The sequence below is a fragment of the Anomalospiza imberbis genome, chromosome 26, assembly GCF_031753505.1.
Source record: "Anomalospiza imberbis isolate Cuckoo-Finch-1a 21T00152 chromosome 26, ASM3175350v1, whole genome shotgun sequence".
Classification (NCBI taxonomy): Eukaryota; Metazoa; Chordata; class Aves; order Passeriformes; family Viduidae; genus Anomalospiza; species Anomalospiza imberbis.
In genome coordinates, this window is record NC_089706.1 from 5,876,444 (window position 1) to 5,898,947 (window position 22,504).

The following is a 22,504-nucleotide window of genomic DNA, read 5'->3' on the forward strand; positions in this document are numbered from 1 at the left end:
ATTCCACTTGGAGATGCTTCCACCCAGTCAGCCCCTGTGTTACCCTTTGCTCCTGCTTCTCCTACCACCTGCAGCTGTTGATGGGCCCTTCCCTCTGCTTCCATCCTTTTTCCTCTGCTCCAGCCCTTCCCTCTGGTTCCACTCCTCCTCCTGCACTGCTCCTTTCTGTTCCCTTCAGTCCCGGGGTGTTACTTGGTGCATGTTGGGATGTGTGTCCTGACACGTGGAAGCAGCAGGATTTCCCAGGAGGGTGGTGCTGACAGGGTGTTTCTGTCCCTCCCAGGCCTATCTCACCGACTTCCTGTGCCAGTTTGCACAGCAGCCCTGCTATGCCATGTTCTCTGACCACCTCAACGACAACGAGAAGCGAGTGCTGCAGGCCATCGGGATATAGACCACTCCAGAGACCACACCTGCCAGATCTGAACAATAGGTTCTTTTTGGCTAATTCCACGTTTTATGATAGGACATAAAACATTTTCCAGTGTCTGCCTGCCTTGTTCCAGGTTGACAATGGCCTCGTTGTTTTGAGCCTCATCTTGACGCACATCTAAGGTTGCTAAGGAAAGGAATCCTGAGAAAGGATCATTGCACATTGGTCTCACCACAGGAGCACTTTCATTTTCCACAGTAACTTTCCAAGAAGTTCTTAAAGATAAAAATAATGTGTCCTTAATATTTTTAAAAGGAAACTGTCTCTACCTGTGAAGAGGCACTTTTAGTTTCCCACAGCACAGTTCAATAGGGAAAGGAACCAGGTCACTTACGGATTGCTTGAGAAGTGGGAAGGTTGTTCCTCTTGGCTGTTGTTCCTCCTCACGTAACACAGGGTAAATCCCTTGATCCTACAACGTGACTTCTTCTATAGAACCACAGACTCTTTTCAGAGCCGCGTGGATGGGATGGAGCCTGTTCACAGGAGTTTGGAGGGGAAGCCGAGACAATGAACCTGAGTGCGTATCTTCTTTCCTGGTGTGGATGGGGCTCTGTCGCTCACATCTCCCATGGGAGCAGTTCTTCACTAACACTTGTGTGTGCACATGCTCAGAGGAAGCCATCACTTAAATTTCTATTCCTGTGGCATGTGGCTATGAAAGACTGGTTTTCTGGAACACAAGGAGCCACAGTTTTTAGGGGAAAAAACAAACTGATTGTATTTAACAAATTTACTCCATGACAGCCACTCTGAACTACTTTGCTTTTTTCACACTCCTGTGTGTATTTTTATAGAGTGGTAAAATAACATTTGCAAATTGATTTCACCATGAGAACAGTGTGATGTATCTCACAACACCTCTCTGCCTTTGGTTCCCTTTCGGGGAAAATGAAATAAAACTATTAAAATGTACATTGGTATCCTTCTTATAAAACAGATTTAAAAGGAACTTGTGCTTGTTTCCTGAAGTCACTTTTTAAAGACATATTTCTCCTTAGGACACGTCCTCTATGTGCTGCCAGAGAATATTGGGGTGTTTCATGGGAGTCACCTGGACAGAAAGGGAGTCCTGTGCTGTATGTATCTGCTGCTTAAAACGGGCTGAGCCATTACAGTTGCCTTTTAAGAAAGGTACTTGCTGTTCCTTTGTGGAATCATTTGCTTCAACATTGTATCAAAACCTCCATAATGTGGAGTCCTTCTGTCTCTCACTGGTCTCACCTTGTGCCTGACAGTGAGCAGAGCCAGGGGGGGAACCCCCCATCCCCTGCAGACTCCTCTGAGCCAATCTCAATTTTTTTGAGTGCCTAACTATATGAGAAGCAGAGTTTGAAGCCTGATTTTTATGTGTCTAATAAGGTACAAGCTCTTCCCGTGCCATTGAGTCTCAGTGTCTTTCTTCCCTGGACTCTGGTCAGTAAGAATATGTAACAAACAGGGTGCCCTGGCCCTCCTGTCATACAGTCCAGTAGGAGTTTTGTTCTGAGGCCTTTGCCTCTCAGCTTCCACTGAAAGGGCCAAGTTAAACCAAACAGTGCAGTTTTGAAAACCTACCAAGAAGCTGATGGCTGCAGTGGTGTGTCCACATGGCTGTTCCAGAAGGATCAGGAGTGTCCTCAGAGGAGTTGGTCCCAGCTCTATGAAGAAGCAGGACCAGCTTTTTTTGCCGTGTGCATCAGCAGCAAAGACACAAACCCAGCCATCCATACTTGGACAAAAGTGGAGGTCAAACATCTGGAAGCATCCAGGTGTGTTCAGGGTGTCAGGAGTACACAGCACACTGACGGCTGGTTAGCCTGGGCTCACAGAGGTGCTGCTGGGCGTTCGTGTGCACTCCAGCGGGAGCTGGAGCTGGAATCTTGTGCCTCAGGGGGTCTTTAGCCAGGTCAGAGGGTGGATTTAAACAAGTCCATGAAACATGAGGCTGACATTAGTACTGACACTGAACTAAATCTAAAGGTGTCTGTGTCATTGTAAGTTCCAAGAGTTGGATTAGTCAGTGCCGAGTTCCTGCTGCAGCTCATCCGTGTTTTGGGTAAAAACAGCTTTGATTTGCAGTTATCAGTGTTTTTTCAAGGAGTGTGAGAAGGGAAGGATGGGGTGGTAAGTGGCATTGTCTCTACGTGTAAAGATTCGCTTACCTGAGTTTCCCACAGCAAAGATGGACAGAAAAAAGGCGCCGTGTCCCTTACAGATTGCTTGAGAAGTGGGAAGGGTGTTCCTCTTGGCTCTGCACTCTCCCTCCTCCATCCTCTGCTCGGATGCAGCCTGAGCTGGCTGGGCATGGTGCTGCTGCATGGCAGCTGAGGCTTGGGACCAGCCCGAGGGGCAGGACTGGCACAGGGATGGTGTGGTTGTGCAGCAACTATTGCCAGCACCCTCACCGTGTGCAGGGTGGTCTTGGCAAGAAATATCGTGACTCAAGCAATCCCTAGGAAGAGGCTGGATAGGATCTGAGAGAGTGCACGAGCGAGATGGTTTGAGGGACCTCAGCAAAGCCCTGCTGGTGCTCATGACTTCGTTGCTTTTCTGCTTAACCACTGTCATCTTTCCTAATAAAATTCTGAAGGCTCGCTCTGTGACGTGTCTTTATACAAGGATTGTGTTTGCTGCAGGAATTGTGCCAAAAAACCTCTGACCAGTAACACAGTGGTTGCTCAGGATGGAAACTGCTGGGCTGTGAAGCAGCGTCTGAGCTCTGGTTTTGAGGTGCAGCACCACTTGTGTTGTCTGCTGTTGCAAAGAAACTGAACTAATACCAAAGAGGTGACTGACGCCCTTTAAGGAAACATAAACTAAGGGAAAGCAAAGGATGGGCTGTGGGCGACTGCATAGCCGAGGGCACATGCCACTGCTGCCTTGGTGCCTGGCACGCAAATCCCGCTCAGGGCTCCTCTGTGGGTATGAACTGGCCATCTTTGCTCCCTGTTTACTCCGGAGAGTAGCACGAAGCTCCGACCCCACGGACCGCGTTAAACCGGCGAACCGCCCAGCCCGGACCCTGGAATGAGACTTTATCCATATTCATCAGTATTGTTCTTTTTTGGGAGTGGAGTTTTTTGAATTAACAAATAAACTCTAGCAATGTAGCATCCCGCCTGGCTTGCCCGTCTTTGCCGGGGCAGTGCCGGTACCGGCCGGGCCCGGCGGGCTCGGCCCCCGCCCCGGCCTCGAAGGCGCCACGTGGAGCGCCACAGCGGCGGTCGGGCACCGCCCCCGCCCCGCGGTGCATGCCGGGGGCTGTAGTCCAGGGCGTGGCAGCTGCCCGGCCAGCGCGCCGGGCGCGATGCGCGCCGGGAGTTGTGGTCGGGCCGCCGGACCGCAGGCGCGCCGGAAGGCGGCCGCGCGGGGCGGGGCACGCCGGGAGCTGTAGTCCAGGGGGGCAGGGGTGGGCCATGGCGGCGGCCGCGGCCCCGGCGGGCGGCGCGGGGCGCTCGAAGGTGGCCCCGAGCGTGGACTTCGACCACAGCTGCTCGGATAGCGTCGAGTACCTCACCCTCAACTTCGGGCCCTTCGAGACCGTGCACCGCTGGCGCCGCCTCCCACCCTGCGACGAGTTCGTGGGGGCCCGGTGAGCTAGGGAGCGGACGGGATGTTTGGAGGGGGGCTCCCGGCGCCTCTGACCTGTCCGTGCCGCCCGCAGGCGCAGCAAACACACTGTGGTGGCTTATCGGGATGCGATCTACGTGTTCGGCGGGGACAACGGGTAAGGGGAGCAGGCAACGCCGGGGTTGAGGGGAGGTGGGTGTGAGGGGAGATGGGTGTGAGGGGAACGGGGTGTGAGGGGAACGGGGTGTGAGGGGAGGTGGGTGTGAGGGGAGATGGGTGTGAGGGGAGATGGGTGTGAGGGGAACGGGGTGTGAGGGGAGATGGGTGTGAGGAGAGATGGGTGTGAGGGGAGATGGGTGTGAGGGGAGGTGGGCGTGAGGGGAGATGGGCGTGAGGGGAGATGGGTGTGAGGGGAGGTGGGTGTGAGGGGAGGTGGGTGTGTGGGGAGATGGGTGTGAGGGGAACGGGGTGTGAGGGGAGATGGGTGTGAGGGGAGATGGGCGTGAGGGGAACGGGGTGTGAGGGGAGATGGGTGTGAGGGGAACGGGGTGTGAGGGGAGATGGGTGTGAGGGGAACGGGGTGTGAGGGGAGATGGGCGTGAGGGGAGATGGGCGTGAGGGGAGGTGGGTGTGAGGGGAGGTGGGTGTGTGGGGAGGTGGGCGTGAGGGGAGGTGGGTGTGAGGGGAACGGGGTTGAGGGTCTGTGGCCGCCCCTGTCCGACCCCCGGCCTGGCTCAGCTGCTTCTCCCGTCCCTCCCCGCAGGAAAACGATGCTGAACGATCTGCTGCGCTTCGACGTGAAGGACTGCTCGTGGTGCAGGTGGGCAGCGCGGCCCCTCGTCATCCCTGGTCGCTGGCAGGGCCGGGACACGCCGCGGCTTCCCTCAGCACCTCGGGCTGGGTGTACAAGTTTGTGGCACTACCCGAGAGGAAGTGTCGCCTCCGCCCAGCGCTGTCACCGCTGCTCCCTGCCAGCCTGCTGTGTGCTGGGCCATCGGGGTTATCAGTCCTGCCCGAGGGGAGGCCGGGCAGCACAGCGAGGGAGCACCAGGCTCACTTTTGTTCCTGCAGCTTGTGGGAGGGCAGAGGGACTGGGTGTGCTGCAGCTCTGGGGCCAGGGGAAGGTGCCAGGGCTCCTGACACCTTTCTTGGCTCCTTTGCTCTGTGGTAGGCAGCCTGTCTTATCTCACCTGTGTCTCACTTTCCAGCTGTGCCAAATAGATTTCAGCAGCAGCATGTTTGTAACCATTTATTTCTGTTCCATAAAATCTTAGTGCAATCAACTGTCCAAAACCAGGGAAACACTCAGGAACAAAAGAATTACTTCTAATAGTTGTTTCTTTTCTGAGTCTACACAGTAGCTCTGAGTGCCCAAAGCACAACCAGAGTGTTTGACTGCTGCTGTTGTAACCTGTGCAGGGCTTTCACGACAGGGACGCCGCCGGCACCACGGTACCACCACTCCGCCGTGGTCTACGGGAGCAGCATGTTCGTTTTTGGTAAGGCAGCAGCAGGTTGTACTAGAAGTGGTAGATGTGCTGCTGTGCTGGTTTGGAAAAAGAATGAGAGATCTTTAGGAGGTGTCAAAGATCTCATTCAGCAGCAAATCCAGTATTTTTCATGGCTGTGATTTCAACTTTAGTTTGGAAAGATGGCGCTGTTTTGTTTAAAGTAAAGACAACTTGAAGCTTGTTACCATAGTGATTCTTTAGGAGAAGGAGTGGAAGAGAAGTCTCCTTCTGTAGTGATCCGTTAGCCAAACATTTCATGCAGTCTAAAATTTCTCCTAATGCAGTGCCTGGGAGTGTGTGTGCTCCATTGCCTGGGAGGCTAATGGAATTCTTGTTGTCCAGGTGGTTATACCGGAGATATCTATTCCAATTCTAACCTGAAGAATAAAAACGACCTCTTTGAGTATAAGTTTGCAACCGGGCAGTGGACAGAGTGGAAGATTGAGGGAAGGTAAGAGCTGATATCATTGCCTCCTGCTTCGGGGGACTGAGGGTAGCTTGGCATCATTTCACATGGCACAGTCAGACCTAGTTACAGGGCTCATGTTAGGGCTGCAGCACGATTGCTGCTCTGCTTTCTCAATTAGCATTTTTTGGTTCTACAGCAATTTTTTTGGAAGGCATCCATTCCAGAATGCACCATAATGGAAATTTGTCCAAAATCCACTCTTCGTGTTTCAGGTCCATGACAGAAGGAATGGGAGCAAAGGGAGTTGGGTTTTTACCGAATTGTTTCAGTTTCAAGGATGGCTTGGAAATTGTTGATCCCTCATGAAGAAAAGGAGTCCTGAGATTCAGTGTTCCAAGGAAAATCAAAATCACTGACACATTGCTTCCTAAAGTTGACTCTGTGCACATTTCAGAATGCCATTTCTGACAGCGATTGTGATCCAACTCTTAGTGTTTTTTACAAGGGTCTGAACAGGATAAGGGGGAATGGCGTTATACTGGCACAGCAGGGTCAGATGGGATACTGGGAGGGAAGTCTTGGCTGTGAGGTTGGTGAGGTCCTGGCACAGGTTGCCTGGAGCAGCTGTGGCTGCCCCATGCATGGAAGTGTCCAAAGCCAGGTTAGATGGGACTTGGAGCAACCTGGGCTAGTGGAAGGTGTCCCTGCCCATGGCAGGGGGTGGGACTGGATGGGCTTTAAGGTCTCTTTCTACCCCAAACATTTCTGTGTTTACCACTCCCCAGTAAGGGTCGCGTGGTGTCTTTACCTGCAGTCCTATACACAGCTGAAGTTTCTGGAATGCTGGTTTCATTCGGGAGAGGGAAGGGAACATTTGTTATTGTGATTTGTGGAGAGGTTTGAGGAATGTCCCATCCATTCTTGTGTTACTGTTGCTCACCTCTGATGAGCACACTATATTTCAGAACAAAGACTGTATTAGTAATTTCTCTTTCTGTTTTTTTCTGGTAACTTGGGACATTTTGGAGAGTAAATCTTACTCAGTTTACTCACATTTTGCTTGTTTTTCTCCAGAGTTAGTGTTCATGCTTCACAATGACCTCAGATAAGCCAACAGATGCTTTGTGGCATCACAGGTTTGTTCAACCTGGCTGATTTAGTTGAAACAACAAAGATTGTGGAAGAGAAATCATAGGTTTGATCTTTCATTGTGGGCATTACATCTTGGGGACAACCCTGAATGATCCCAAATGAGTATCCTGAGCTCTGTCCTGGTCTTGTTTCTGTGTTTCTCCTGCTTAGTCTGTGGGAACATGTGTGGGTTGTTCATAGCCAGAGTTGATTGCCACCTTGCTCTACCAGTGGTGCTATGAATTTTCCCATTTTTTAACTACTTTATGCAAAATACTCTTAGAGTATTTGAGTCCTGGCAAGGAATTAGTTGGGATTTTTTTCTTTTTTTTTTCCTATCTGCATTAAGGTAGTTTGTCTCCACTGAAGGCAGCAGAGTGCAAAACTAATACACGCCTTCAGAGGCTCACTCAGTGTTTGGAGGGCACATGGCAGAAACAGTTTTGTGTATGGGACTTTCTTCTTCTCACATGTGCATTTTAGCTCTTAGATTCTTCTGCAGCCCCTCTGCAGCTGCAGAGGAAAGCCTGTTGTCTGCATGTTCTTCCTTGCAGGTTGCCAGTGGCCAGGTCGGCTCATGGTGCAACAGTGTACAGTGACAAGCTGTGGATCTTTGCTGGATACGATGGCAACGCACGGTATGGGGCACTGTCACCCTCTCCTTGACTGCTTTTGTGAAATCCCAGCCCCTCAGTTTCCACCATTGTAGAGACATTGCCATGTTCCAAGAGATTTAAACACCGACTAGAGCTTTGCAAACCCAGTCTGTTGTTGAGCATTGCACTTTTGCAGTTCACTGGTTCATGTTCAAATAAGCGTGTGCTTAAAGCCTAAAGATCCGGTTACTCAGCGTGGCTGTGGATGTGTAATTTGACAGTGTGCTTGGTTGTAAGGCTGCAAAATGATCTTTGGAATTTGGCAAATGTACATTTCTTGAAAGATCCCCAGCACAGGCTGGCTTGATGTTGCTGAATACTTAAGAGAGCAAAGCCTAGATTTGCTTTGAAATCGTCTGAGAGAACTAAGAGCAACGTGTCAGTTTTTTCTCAGAAATCTCAGGAAACATGTAATATTTAGGTTGAAGGGAGGTGGGATTTTGTATGGGGAAAGGCTGTAAAGGAGTGATGCTGAGATGTTAGAGAGAGTGCTTTGTTTTACAGTAGTTCCTTGCATTTGCTCTTGGTCTGTCAGGGAACAGTCAATTCTGGACATGTCATTTTTTCTTCTGTCGTGATGAACTTAAGGAGTAATTTATGATGATGTACAGTATTTGCATCATGAGAGCACACAGAGATTGTCACACATGAGAAGCTGGGTTGCCTCCTCTTTTGAGAAGAATATTCAGAAACATATCCAGCTCCACAAAGACTCCAGGAGAACTGCTGACAGTCAGGAATACAGATGGGATGTCTTTGTTATTTCTGGAGGAGAAATTGGTATAAGATGCATGACTCTGTGGGATTGCTCAGTGCCAGCTTAGGGAGTCCCCCAGGGCCTTGGGTAGCTGTAAGGAAGGAGTGGGTGAGAGGAGCTGTCTAATTTATGTTAAGTATGTCAAATCACTTTAAAAAATGTCTTTTTGTGGAACTTGAGCCTCCAGGCAGATTTGAACAAAGGAAACATCTGTAGTTACTGTGAGTAACTTGTTCTGGGAACAGCACAGTCAGAGATGTTTCAGTTTACCTGCTTCGTCCTCCTTTCTGTTTTTAAGGAAGGATTCAGCCGTGTAAATAATTGTTGTGGTCAGTCTCAGTAGTTAACAGGGATGAGCAGAAGGAGCAGGGTAAAAAGGGGTATTTTGTAAAAATCCTGAAGATTAAATAGCTCAAATCCTTAAGCTCCAGACTGAGTTCTGTATGTAGCTGTTAACTGCAGTGTACTTGTAACTAGAAAGATGCTGAAGCAAGCTGGAATGGGGCTGTAAAATTTAGGTATAGGACAAAGGGATTCTAATAATTGTTTTTCTGTCAGTGGAAGTAGGAGATTCTTCCTGTGCAGAAGGAGTGTTAATGAAATAGGATTTCTGCCTTTTCAAAACTGTTACAAAAAATGAATTGTTTCAAATCAAGCATTTTTTGTGTTATGGCACAGATTAAATGACATGTGGACAATAGGCCTGCAGGACAGAGAGCTGACCTGCTGGGAAGAGGTAAGAAGCTATAATTTCAACTAACGCATAGAATTCTCTTTTTTGGTTTTAATGCAGAAGTATTTAAAATTTCCCATGCTAGACTTCACTGCTCCTTCTGCAGAATGTGTTTTTGATCCACAGTGAAAAGAAACAATTCAAATTTGATTTGGTTTGGGTGTTTGGAAAACAAAGTGTGTATGAAAGGGTGATTTTTTTGTTTGTGAATCTCTGAAGTGGACTTGGATTTCCCATGGGGGATTTGCTGTGCCCGCTGTGGAAGGGACTGCATTCCCATTCTGACTGCAGCATTCCCACTCAGACCACTGACACAGACTGGGAACTTGCCTGGCCAGCTGACCAAAGTCTTGATCCTTGCGGTACTGGGAGCTTTAAAAATGTGGCCTCCCGGCCTTTTTATCCAGGGACAATCAGACATGTAAGCCCAGCAGGAGTTGATCTCCTGTCACCAGCTTTACAGGGCCTATGCCCTGTGCTCTCTCTGGCTGCACCTGCATCCTGTGGCCCTGCAGCGTCCTCAGCACTGCAGCAATACATTTCTGATTCTGAGCTTAATTACCTTTCAGATTGAACAAAGTGGTGAAATTCCTCCTTCCTGCTGTAATTTTCCCGTGGCAGTTTGCAAAGACAAGATGTTTGTTTTCTCTGGCCAGAGTGGAGCAAAGATTACCAATAATCTCTTCCAGTTTGAATTCAAGGAAAAGATGTAAGTGTAGACAGTTAAGTCGTGCAAAATCCACATAAATCCTTGACTGCCTGAGTTGTGAAATGTAATACTTAAGGGCGCTGAGGGAGAACACCATGTCTCCTGTTGACAAAGGATAGAGTCAGAAAACTTAAAAGAATTGTAAAAATCCACCGTGTTTCCCGTTTCCTGTCGCAGCTGGACACGGATCCCCACGGAGCACCTGCTGCGGGGCTCGCCGCCCCCTCCCCAGCGGCGATACGGGCACACGATGGTGGCCTTCGACCGGCACCTCTACGTGTTCGGCGGGGCTGCGGACAACACGCTGCCCAACGAGCTCCACTGCTACGACGTGGACTCCCAGACCTGGGAGGTCATCCTGCCCAGCCCAGACAGTGAGGTAAAACCTGCCGCTTGTGTTTTCTTCCTTTATGCTCCTTCTTTTTTGACTCATTTTTGCCATTGACACTTTTTGACAAGAGCATTGGCTTTTAGCTAAATAGTAACAACTCCTTCCCACTGATGATTAATCAGCTCAAATATTGTGGGTAGCAGTCCTTAAAAATTAGTCAGTGTTGACACATCTGAAACTTCACTTAACACATTTTAAAGAAATGCCATGAAACATTTTGATATGCATTTCAATAATTTGTTCAGTCAAAAGCTGAACAATTAATTCAGTGTGTACCACCAGTTCTTTGGTTGGCTGTGTGATCGATCCTTTTGAAGCAGAATTCAAAATTAGACAAGGTTTGATTTGTCACTGTAATGCTCATGTGCATAAAATCTTATAAATTCTGATTTTACGTTGAGGTGTGGCTGGCAAATAGTAATATGGAGGCTCAGAAAGGGCTGTTTAAATATAGTTTCATTAATAAGAGATACAAATTTAAAAATGTCTGTTTTTACATGGACATCAAAAGGCTGTAGACCACCAGGTGCCAAGGAAACACTCTAAATGTGTAGCAATTGCTGCTAGTAAAGTCCAGGGTAAAGAAGCAGAAAGGGTCTTTGCATGGTATCCACAGATGTTTAATTCAGCCGCGCGGCGAGATGTTCAGAGTCCCCAGGCACACATAGATGGAGGGTCCAGCTTTCTCTCCCTCCAAGGGGTCGGAGGACCCTGGTCTCGGGCAGTACAAAGATAAGGGCCAGTCAGGGAATAGGGAGGGAGTGGCTCAGGGACACAGGAACCGACACAGGAACAGGGGAAGGAGCCAGTGGGGTTTTTGAGGGAAGCTTCTTGTGTTTCCCCAGCCCAGGGGATGGCCCCCAGAGTCTCCACACAAATGAGGCAATATTTAAAAAGAAAAGAAAGATGAGCATATCAATCGTTTCTTTTGCTACTTGCTACTCATGCAAGGCAGTAATTGTGTGATAAAATGTCTGTTTTTTTTCTCATAGCACACTCACAGATCCTGTCTGGGATCAGCTTCTATTCCAGGTGGAAGTGCCAAGGGCTCACCTGGTTTCAGTACATATTTCAGGTCATGGAAGTGAGGATCGTTTCATCCCAGAATGCACAAGCAGTTGTTCCCTTAAGCCCACACCAGTGTGTGTAATTCCTTTGGAGCAGCAGCATTCATTGTGTTTATTAACGTGAATAGATTTTGCCCTAAACCATGTTAAGGTACTGCAGCTGATGTCACAGTGGGTCTAGGGTGTGAGCTTCTCTGCAGGAGGAGATGCTCTGTGTGTATGTGCTGTGCACACAATTGCACAGCCTGAGATTACACCTCAGACAGCTGAGTGTTGCAAGAATTGGGATCAGGTGCAGAGTTACTGATTTAGCCTGCACAGATGTGACAGGGCTCGCCCCCCAGAGCTGTGTGGGGTGTTTGGTGTGTTTATGTGTTTGCAGACACAGCATTGGATGAGCTGGAGAATCCCCCACACACACTGCTCGCAATTAATCATGCACATGGGCCTGGTTGGGAGCTGTTATTTGACCACAGTATCTCACAGCAGCCTATTTAATGCTTTACAAAGCTGATTTATTGTCACATGAAATTAATAAAGCTGCTTCTTCAACTTTTTAAGGCCACAGTTGCCTTCAGGACTGTAGATCCTGTTCTGTTCCTGCCACTGTTACTGTTTGACGTGTGAGGCTTCAGCAGGCTTTGGTTCTTTGGGACACAGTTGCTTATTGCTTCCAGGAGCAGAACTGCTCCTGGCAGTGTTGTAAACCAGCATATTCCCTGAGATATCCCCTGCTAATTTTCATTTCAGATTTCAAAGCTCTTTTCTTCGTAGGTCTGTAATCCCAGGTTAGTTGCTCGTGTTGTATTTGGCAGTTTTTTCCTCTGGTACAGCATCTAGAAAGTGATTTGGTAGAAATGGGAGGTGAAACTGGTGCTGTTGAAACACGTGATAGTAAATTTTCCCAAAAGACTGATTAACTGCAGACTTTTGGTGTTTCAAGTATGTTTTAAATTATTTTGTGTCTTCTGGAGTCATAACTAGGTAATTTCTCAGAATCATTTTCCTAAAGTTTCCATGAGCTTTTGGCAAAGACTTCTAAAGGTAGCAATGAATCTGGACACTCTGAACTTGGATGTTCCTTTTTTATCCATCTCTGTGAACAAAATTACTCATGTTAATTTGAAACAAAATAGAAGTTGATGAGTGCAGTGCTGTCTCAGCACTTGAGGGTTTCTGCTGTGTGTGAAGTGATAGCGACCTTTGTTATTGTGCAGCAGAGTGACCTACCTTGACTTTAAGAGTTGGGTTTTTTCCTTTCTAATGGATGGATAGGAGAGTTTACCTTCTGCTTGCTCTGTATTATGATCTTAGAAATGCTGCATTATAACTTTGCTTGACTGCACTATGGCAAGGTTATTTTCTTACTTATGGCCATGTGATGCATATCCTTAATTCTTTCTTCTTTTGGATGTTTAGCATGGAATGGGTAAAGCCTCTGGAGTCCAAAATAAGGTTTGGTGTTGATTAAGCTATTAATTCAGTGGTGATTTTTACAGTGCTTTGCAAAAGAGGTTACAGAAGAGATTGCTTATGCTGAAAGAGAGTCATTACTGCCATTCCAGTCTTGTTCTCTGAACTTAGGCCGCCCTGCGGAGCTTCTGGAGATGATCAGAGAGTGATTTAGACTTTTCAGACCTATTCGTGCCAGTAGCAGGGATAGGTGTCAGGTGGAAATTGTATGTCCTCTGCTACCCTGTTATGACCAGCACAGAAGGTGACAAGTCACACAAGGCTGAAGAATCTCGAGGTTGTTACCTGGAAAAGGTGGCACAGTTTGGGCATTAATTACAGCAAAGTGGAGTGAGTACTAGCAAGATCCTAGAGGCACTTCTTGAGCACAGACAGCAATCGTGTGTCAGGTGCTGCAGGTGCCCTGAGACAGTCTGGCATTTTCTGCATTTTGATTAAACAAAATGCCAGACTGTACTGTTCTACTTGTTCTAGTCAGGTAGAACAAACCTGGAAATAGATCTGGCAATGTTATTGTTGTAGTTCTCTGCCCAGGGCACTCAGAATTCTTGGTAGTGCCTCACTGTGGGATGGAGGATGGGAAATGGCTTATTGAGTAGAAAAGGGCAAACTGCGATAGAACAGGTCAGTACTTCAAAAATAAACCAGGATCTGCCATTTTATGCTTTAGGATGTCTCCAGAATGAATAACAAGACATCCTTGCTGAGCTACACAATTGCAGTCTGTAGCTCCTCAAACCTATATATAATACATGTACATGTTTATTGTACAGAGCACACAGCGCTATTCCCCATCTTTGCTGTGAGATGATCTTCACAGGTGTGCGTTCTCCTTTTCTAAGGCAGCCACAGGAATATCTTGTCTGAGTCCTTGCCTGCCTGCATAACACTGCCAAAGCTTCCTGGCGTGCTGGATTTTCTTTATACAGGCTACTGAAGAATTTCAAAAATAAGAAATAGATTTTTTTGTTTGCCTCGAGTTTTTCTAGTGAACTCAAATTACCCTTTACTTTCTGAAGAAGGTTGGAGCAGCATAAGAAATCAGCAGGCAGTAAGAGGGAAATGGCCCATGTTGCACAGACACGTGTGCACGTGGCAGTCGTGGCTTGTGCTGCAGAGAGGAGTGTTCTGCAGGGAATGCTCTGGGTCTGGCAGGGAGCACAGCCAGGTGTGGACACAGACCCACAGAATCCAAGGTGATGTTTGGAGCAGCTACTGCCTCAGAGAGGCAGGGTATAATGTCAGGAAAAAGAAAATTCTCCCTCCTCACAGTTCCATCATCTCCCTGTGGCTGCAGGGACTGGAGAGTTATCCATCTCTCCTGAAGTTAGGAGGGAAAACTCTAGAACTTGTTCTGGGAGACATTTCGGTCTCACAATTAGAGCTTTCAAAGCCAAGAGCAATAAAAATCTCCAATTTTCAAAGCTCTTAATTTTTCTTTTAATAAGCCAAAAGGGAGGTTAATGTGCTGGTAACCTTCTTGGGCTTACTTGGAGGCTCAGTTTTGGAGGTTTTTCAGACAGATTACGGTGACATGGTTTGTGGGCAGCTGAGGAAGATTAAAAGGACTTAGTCATCCTCCTGGGGATGAGTCTGCCCCAGTCTCCTTGTGCAGAGATTAGTTACACCCCTTGAGGTATCTTCAGGCACAAGAAAGACGTTACTGTGTGCACAATGCCCCAAATTCCTGCAGTGAGCCCCCTAACAAGATCTGCCTCACACATGGGCAGGGTAGGTATCATGTTCTGGGAGAGATAAAACTGAGCATTTCACAATCCACAGGGAAGAATGACACTTTTGATGTTTATAAATTATGTGCAGTGTTCAGGCTTGCATCCTTTCTAAAAAACATTTTTTAAAAATGTAGGAGCTTCATACCAGTGCCCTTTGCAGGTCGGTGCTCAGTGAACTGGAGAGAGACATCTTGAAAATGTTTGTATTCATAAGAATCTGCACAGCAGAGTACCTGTAGCTAACACTATTGTACAGCTCCACTTCTGTTTGTCAATTCTATGTTCGTATCCTTTCTAAGGAATGTTCATTATTACATCCTTTTACAGTATTTTCCCAGAGAAAGCAAAATGCAAATTATGTGGATGATAGGCAGAAGGAATATTTCTGTAACTCACTCACTGGTAAGGAATTGGAGCGACACAGATTTAACATGACCCACATTAAGGCGGTACAAAGTTGAGTAACGAAAGGACTTGAAATACGCTTTTTGATTGAGGAGCAGTTACTCTGGATAAACTTATGCCACCAACTTTGGAAGACAACAGAAAGTCACACCTTTCCTCCAATATTTACTAATTGTCCAGAGTTTTGCCAATTACTGATTACAATAGCAGTCGACTCAGGGATTTTGATTTCATCTTAAGGTGGGTGCAAGCAGTCCATGTTTCACTTTGGCTGTAGGATACATTTATGACCAGAGTGTGTGGTCTGGGCTTCATGGTTTCCCTTACAGCATCCCTGGAAACAATGACTTAAATTCCCAGTTCTTGTGGGGAGCTGAGAGAGCTCCTGGTGGTAAGTAACATAAATACATGATCTTTGTGTTTATTAGATAGATCTTCCAGTGTAATATCTCCCCACGTCGTGTTTGCAGACCAGGGAGATTGTTCAGAGAAGAATGATTGAAGATGGGAAGCCCAGTGACCGACTGTGAAGTGAAGTCTCTTTTAGGTGTAGGAAATGAAATCTTTCCTAGCTTGCCTGGCGAACAGAGGGTTTTTAATCTATCAGTGAAAGATGAAACAAGATCCAGCCACTTCAAGTTGAAACTAGAAATATCTAGACTGAAAAAGACAGGAAAACAAATGTTTACAAATAGTGAAGAATGAGAGCAATTATTTACTGGAACATTTTATCTGGGTTTTTGGGGGGTTTTTTTGTTATTTTTGTTTTGTTGTTTGTTTGTTTGTTTGTTGTTTTTTTTTTTTTGTTTTTTTTTTTTTTTTTTTTTTGTCAAGTCTTTATTACACTTAAACCAGGATTTGATATTTTCTAAAAAGAAAGTTTTCCTCAAAGCAAGTCTAAATTTCAGTACCTCTTCACAGAAGTTTAGTAGGTTGATGTATTCAGGAAGTCAGATTAAGATCCCAAAAGTACTACTATGGTTATTGGATTTTTGAATGCACACCACATGCCGAAGAGAAGCAAATGCTTGGCCACTGGATTTCTCTCAGCTGTTGTCAGATTTCAATATATGATCTTTTGTGACGTGTTCATTGGATTTGGCTGGAGTTTGGCTTCTTCTTCAAATTGCCTCATCCTCTTTGATGAATTATGCATTAACATTGCTCTTTAAATTTGCAATTGATATATACTAAAGCAATTTTAAAGGAAATAACATTTACTATTATTACAGCTGTAAATAAATTACAGACAGCCTCATACCCTGACCTTTGCGGTTATGCCGCCACGTGTTTGGATGTCGTTGTTAATAGATTGACTTTCCTGTTTCTTTTCTGTGTTCCCCAGTAAATGCCAAATAGAAAAATCTCATCCTCAGTGTAGAGTACAATTGCAAAGGATGTCTCTGTTGCATCCCCTGTCACTTACCGCAACCAGAGCTGATATTGCAACAAGCTTCTGCTATTATGACTTTTCTTCTGTGTGTGGTGATTTAACCCAGAACCCCCCCTGTGCTGGGCTGATCCCCCAGCGTGGGCAGCAGGGCAGGGGGATTCTGCCCCTGTGCTCAGGTGAGACCCCACCTGCAGAGCTGCCTCCAGCCCTGGGGCTCCAGCACAGGAAGGAGCTGGAGCTGCTGGAGCGAGCCCAGAGGAGGCACCAGAGCTGCTCTGAGGGCTGGAGCCCCTCTGCTCTGGAGCCGGGCTGGGAGAGCTGGGGGTGTTCACCTGGAGAAGAGAAGGCTCTGGGGAGAACTTAGAACACCTTCCAGTGCCTAAAGGGGCTCCAAGAGAGCTGGAGAAGGACTTTACACAAAGGCCTTTGGATAAAGGAGGGAATGGCTTACCATTGCCAGAGGGCAGAGTTAGATGGGATATTGGGAAGGAATTCTTGCCTGTGAGGGTGGTAAAACACTGGCACAGGGTGCCCAGAGCAGCTGTGGCTGCCCCTGGATCCCTGGAAGTGTCCAAGGCCGGGTTGGATGGGGCTTGGAGCAACCTGGGACAGTGAATGGTGTCCCTGCCATGCAAGGATTGGAACAAGATGAGCTTTAAGGTCCCTTCCCACCCAAACCATCCTGTGATTCTGTGCTTTATCCTAAGTTGTAGGTTTCTACGTCATGTTTTTCAACTTTCTATCTTCTGCTTCAATCCATGACAGTTCCTTTCTGTATTAATGGCTCCATATGAGGAAGTGGTGCTTACAGAGGTGATCCTCTGCCTTTCATCGTTGTTAAGCTGCAATAGATACATTTATGTTGACAATGTAGTTATGGCTTTCTGACATTAGTGTGGTGTTGAAGGTTTCATGAGATGTCTTGAGAAGTCTACCAGTAGAAATCTCTAAGAACAGGCTGGATTTTTCTCTCAGGAACAAAATAAGTATTGTTGACCCTGTGTGGGGCAAAGGAATGGAAATGGCCTTTGAAGAGGTTCATTCTGTGTGTCTGTGATAGAGCTTTTATTCCCTGTTTTCTTGTCTGTACCATCAGAGGGGAATAGTAAAAGCTAAATTTTCATCTTGGATGTAAAATTTCCCATTGTAACAAGAGCACAGCTGAACTCCCAGCCCTGCAAATATGTTAAAGAACAGGAGGAAGTCTTAGAATCACAAAAGCAGGTGGGTTGGAAGGACTTCCAAGGTTTTGAATCCAAGCACATGCTCAGAGCAGGTCTGGTTGAGGCAGGCTGCTCAGGGCATTGTCCATTCCATTCCATTCCATTCCAGTGTATCTCCAGGGTTAGACACCCAGCAGCTTCTCCTGGCTTCCATCTTGTGTTTGTCCACTATCATGATCAAAGACATTTCCCTCTCGCATTAAGAAAGAACTTCCTGTGCTGACTTTACTGGCTCTTTTCTTCCCACTGGGCAACTCTGTGAAGAGCAGCTCTGACTTCCCTGCAGGAAGGTGCCTCCCTTGCCTTCTCTCCTCTCATGCATCTTGTGCTCCAGCCCTTGATCACAACCTTGATGTTTATGTTCCTCCACTGAACTTACGTAGGTCAATGCCTTTCTGTACTGGGGATCCCAGAGTGCTTCAGCTGGGAACTTAAAAATAGTGAGTAGAGGAGGACAAGTCCCATCCCTGAGCCCACTGGAGCAGCTGAGGGGCTGCTGGCCATGCTGCCAGAGGATGGTGCTGAACCCTCTGCAGCTCCCTGTCCACCGCATCTGTGTTCTGCAGAGCTGTGTTCTGGACAGCCAGTCCCCAGCCTGTATCATTGCAAGGAATGACTGTCCTGGGGACGGGACTTGGCAGAACTTCCTGAGGCGCCCATCGGCCCATTTTCCAGCCTGGCTAAGTCCTTTGATATATCAGCCTCCAGCATTTCAGCTGCTCCAGACAATTTGCTATCAAGCATAGACTTGCTGAAAATGCAGTGCCTTCCTATAACCCATGAAGTGTTTTGAAGGGGATGATCAGGTTAGTCAGGAAAAATTTCCCCTTGGTAAATCCTTGCTGACTGGTGCCAGTCACCTCTTTCATGTGGTAGAAGTAGCTTCCAGGAAGATTTTCTCTATAACTTTCTTGGGACAGCAGTGCAGTTGCCTGGCTCTTGGTTAACTGTGTTCCCAAAGTTCATACCAGGCCAGGTTTTTAAAATTAATAGGTACTTTTTGGGTTATAAACAGCACTTTGATTACTCTTGGATACCTGCAGTGATAAACTGGAGGACTCCATTGCCATAATCTGAAAGGAATGACAGCCCAAGGAAAGGCCCAATAAAGGAGCAACAGCCTATGGAAAGGCTCAGTAAAATCCTTCAGCATTTGCCTGCTTCCCTTCATTTGTAGAGCTGCATATCTTGAAGTTCACTCTAGCATGTGTCTGTTCCAATTTTGTCTGAAAGCAGAGATTGTCTGCACCCAGCATGGGAAAACATTTTAAATCCTTAAACCTTCTTGAACCTAAAGACTATCCAAAGCTCTGTCTGTCCATCTGTTTGAGTTTGATGCTGTTGCCTGGTGTAACAGCATGGAAACATCTCAGGTATCAACAGCTCCCAACCTCCCAGTAGTGACAGCTCATTTGGACCTTTTGTAGTTTATTGTTTTCTTCCAGTCTCAGAGAAAAACAGATACTTTTTTTACCTCTTAGTGTATGTTGGTTCACCAGGTTGGTTTGTTGATGGCTTTAGGTCTTAATTCATTTTAGCTTTGAGCTTATAATGATACTGAAGGATAGAGAGGCTCATTGATGTTCCTAGGTTGTGAAAGAAATCTGAGCACATCATTACTGGCTTTTGAGTTCAGTGCAACAATTTCCTTCCATAATACCTGCTCATTCTTGGCTGAGTGTGAGGAAAACTAACATTTACACCATTATAAATCTATTCTGTAAGTGTAAGAAAGCTTCTGAGGAGCTGAGAGTATGAAAGGAGAACCTTGAAACAACTGCAGAGGATTTTATTTTAGCAATGTCCTAGTATTGCCCATAATGTTAAAATTTCTATCACCAAAAGCACTGAAACATTAAAATGTTCTGAGAAAGGAGTCATAGAGAGAAGATAAGCACTGCAACAGCACCAGTAGTCACAGCCTGCAATAATAGCATAGTTAATGCATTCTTCACAGCCAAGAGAGTGAATCTCACTACAAGGAGGTTGAATTTTTGTCCCTGACCCAGTTCTGCCGGCCATCCAGAAGAGCTGGGCAAGCCATGGCTCTGTGTGTGCTGCCGGCCTGCCAGCTGAGAAAGGGCTTTACTTCATCATCTTCAGTGTGTCAGTCAGCTTTGACATAAAACACAGGTTGTCACTTTGGGGTGATCCATCTGGCCTGTTTTTTCATTAAGACAAAGTGTGAGAAGGCTGTCTCAGACTTGGGAATAGCTGGTGGATATTCCTTCTTCACCATCTTAGCTTGTGATCTGCATTTTGCCTGCTTGCAGTGAGTAAACCCCTCAGCTTCTCATCCTCATCCCTGGGAGTGTCCATGGCCAGGCTGGACGGGGCTTGGAGCAACCTGGGCTAGTGGAAAGTGTCTCTGTCCATGGCAGAAGGTGGAACAAGGTGAGCTTTAAGGTCCCTCCCAACCCGAACCAGTCTCAGATTCTGTGATTTGGGAAGAGCCGTTGGGAGGAAGAGGGCAGGCAAAAAGCAGCTAGTACAAAAGATTTCATTGCTGTGTGTCTCTGTCATTGCACAAACCTTGAGAAAACCACACAGCTAAAATGTTAATGGTTCAGTCACAGTGATGGGCTCCATACAAGACCACAGACCTTTCTCTGGACTGACCCTGAATGTTCTGGATACACACGGACAATCTTCTGGAGCTTCAGCTGCAGGGGACTGCTGCTCAGTGTCCAGTCTCTCAGGCTTCCCATCTATACTTTTACACACATTTTTTTTAAAAACCTTGTAACCAGGTGTCCTACCCAGCAGTGGCTTGAGAGGGTATCTGCCCCAGAGGAAGCTCACACTGTGCCCTCGAGAGAATGGGGTTTAAAAAAATCTTGGGATGTATTTGGTTTAGATTTCAGCATAGCAACAGTTAAACAAGGACCTACAGCAGACTCAGAGGTAAATAAAGAAGTATTTGAAAGTGAAAAAGACTTTAAAAATGGAAATTGAACTTATTATAGGAGAGAGAGAATTTCCACTTTCATATATGCCTTTTCTTCTCTGCTCCTCTTTATTCCCCCTTGCAATTTATCATGAGCTATTTAACTTAAGCTGTAATCCAAGAACCATTTAAGCATTGGCTCTGCATGTGCAAGTTCTAAAGTGCACAGAGCAGGCTACTATTGACCCCTGAGTGGAAATGATTCATTTTACTTCTTTCACTATTTAATTTTACTTTACATTGCTTCAACTTAATTTATTATGGACTTCAAGCTAAGCTGAATATATTCCTGGTGAGATCAAAATTTAAATCAATGAGTTTATGAAGGGGTTTGCACAGGTATTACTGAGTTTATTTTAAAGTGTATGTGCTCAGGCCCAGAGGTGATGCTCAGGGCTGTAATCTCACCTATTTGAATGATTGCTGGGTGCTCTGGCACAGGGAGAGGCAACTTTAATGCACAGCTTTGGGAGTCAAATTAGAAGCCTGAAGCACAGAACAAACTCCATTTGTGCTGTCTGGACAGGCTACAGTGTGAGTCTCAGCACAAAGAATGAGAGGAAGAAAAGACTTGTGAAATACTTTTATTTTGAAAATGATGGCTTGAGACATGCCAGCAGTGTGGAAGGGTGTACTGAAAGGGAAGCAAAGGTGACTGATGAGCTCTGCTTTTGAAAGCAAAGATTCCAGGGGGAATCTTGTAAAGATCCTCAGATGCAAATCTCATTAACCTTAAATAGAGAAACCACTCAAACAAATGAAACAGTGTGATGTAGCTCAGAGAGGGGTGCCAGCCCCCATCATTGGAGGTGTCAGGATTGACTCCAGAATTTCTTCTGTCAGGCACTGTTAATAAAGTAAGGAGATCACATTGATGGAGAGGTAAGTACAGGATCTAGAGCTGACAAATACATTCAGATGCACGGTGCCTCTTTGTCTGTGATTTTTAGCATTCCTGCATGTAACAGGAATGAGAAAGACAAATCCCTTTGGATTCACACAGGACCATCTGGAGTTGTGCCAGCAGATGAAATTAGAATCATAGAATTACAGAACCGTTAGGGTTGGAAAAGACCTTCAAGATCATCAAGTCCAGTCATCCTTCCAGCACTGCCACATTCACCTCTAATCCATATCCCCAAGTGCCATGCACCTTTTGAACACTTCAGGGATGGTAACTCTATCACTGCCCTGAGCAGCCTGTGCCAGTGCTTACAACCCCTTTAAGGAGAAAATGTTTCTTAATATCCAATCTAAACCTCCCCTGCTGCTCTGCGAGCCATTTCCTCTCATCCTTTCTGACCATCCTGGCTAGCAAAGTCGATGGTATTTTGTAGCTGTTTCTTATAAACTCTACCTGCAGTGAGTGTATTCAGCAGCTGGATTTGGCAGCCTGGGAGACCTCCCAGTGAAAAATTCAAGACAGGGCAGGTTCTGGGTATCTGGTATTGGTGGATGAGGAACGTGGGGGTCAGAATGTCTCAACAGCTGTTTGTGCTCCTGAGCTCTGTTAACCTTTCTTTCCTCCTGAATATTTTCTTGAGGACCCCAGCTTCCCTTCCTTGCACTGGAACAAAGCTCCTGTGGCCAAATCCTTGGTCCTGGGAGGGCTGAGCATTGTTCTCCATGCAGGTGGCACCAAAATGTCACCACTTGCAGCATTGTCATCTCCATGTGGGGGTTTGTGCTGCCCTGAATTCTGCTGTTCTGATTCAGTAAAACAAACACCCTGGAACTCTCGGCTGAACAATGTTTTGAGAACTGGACATGGCCTTTTCTGTTCCAGGCTGTCATTCCATGTTTTACATTTCTCTCTGTAAAAATGTGGTCTGTGTATTTAGAAAGTAAAGTTGTTTGATTACTTAAGTTATTAGTAACTGCAGAGCTCTGGTTCCTTGGCTAGTACCAACCGTTACAAAAGAAAAATCATCATTACAGCATTCCATAGAGATTGTTGGAGTTGAATATGATGTGACTGGCA

General features: G+C 46.4%; 2 protein-coding genes across 2 annotated transcripts in view; both read left to right on the forward strand.

Moving 5' to 3' along the window:
• The window catches only part of IPO9 (importin 9), a 38,686-nt gene extending 37,734 nt beyond the window's left edge, over positions 1 to 952 (forward strand). The window contains exon 24 of the mRNA XM_068173333.1: positions 284 to 952. Within this exon, the coding sequence (XP_068029434.1) occupies positions 284 to 394 (111 nt within the window). The 3' untranslated portion in view covers positions 395 to 952. The remainder of the gene's footprint in view (positions 1 to 283) is intronic.
• Positions 953 to 3,796: 2,844 nt separating this feature from the next.
• LZTR1 (leucine zipper like post translational regulator 1) overlaps positions 3,797 to 22,504 on the forward strand; it is a 36,775-nt gene continuing 18,067 nt past the window's right edge. The window contains exons 1-9 of the mRNA XM_068173354.1: positions 3,797 to 4,007; positions 4,080 to 4,142; positions 4,749 to 4,805; positions 5,405 to 5,484; positions 5,839 to 5,947; positions 7,591 to 7,674; positions 9,128 to 9,185; positions 9,752 to 9,891; positions 10,069 to 10,270. Of these exons, the coding sequence (XP_068029455.1) occupies positions 3,832 to 4,007; positions 4,080 to 4,142; positions 4,749 to 4,805; positions 5,405 to 5,484; positions 5,839 to 5,947; positions 7,591 to 7,674; positions 9,128 to 9,185; positions 9,752 to 9,891; positions 10,069 to 10,270 (969 nt within the window). The 5' untranslated portion in view covers positions 3,797 to 3,831. The remainder of the gene's footprint in view (positions 4,008 to 4,079; positions 4,143 to 4,748; positions 4,806 to 5,404; positions 5,485 to 5,838; positions 5,948 to 7,590; positions 7,675 to 9,127; positions 9,186 to 9,751; positions 9,892 to 10,068; positions 10,271 to 22,504) is intronic.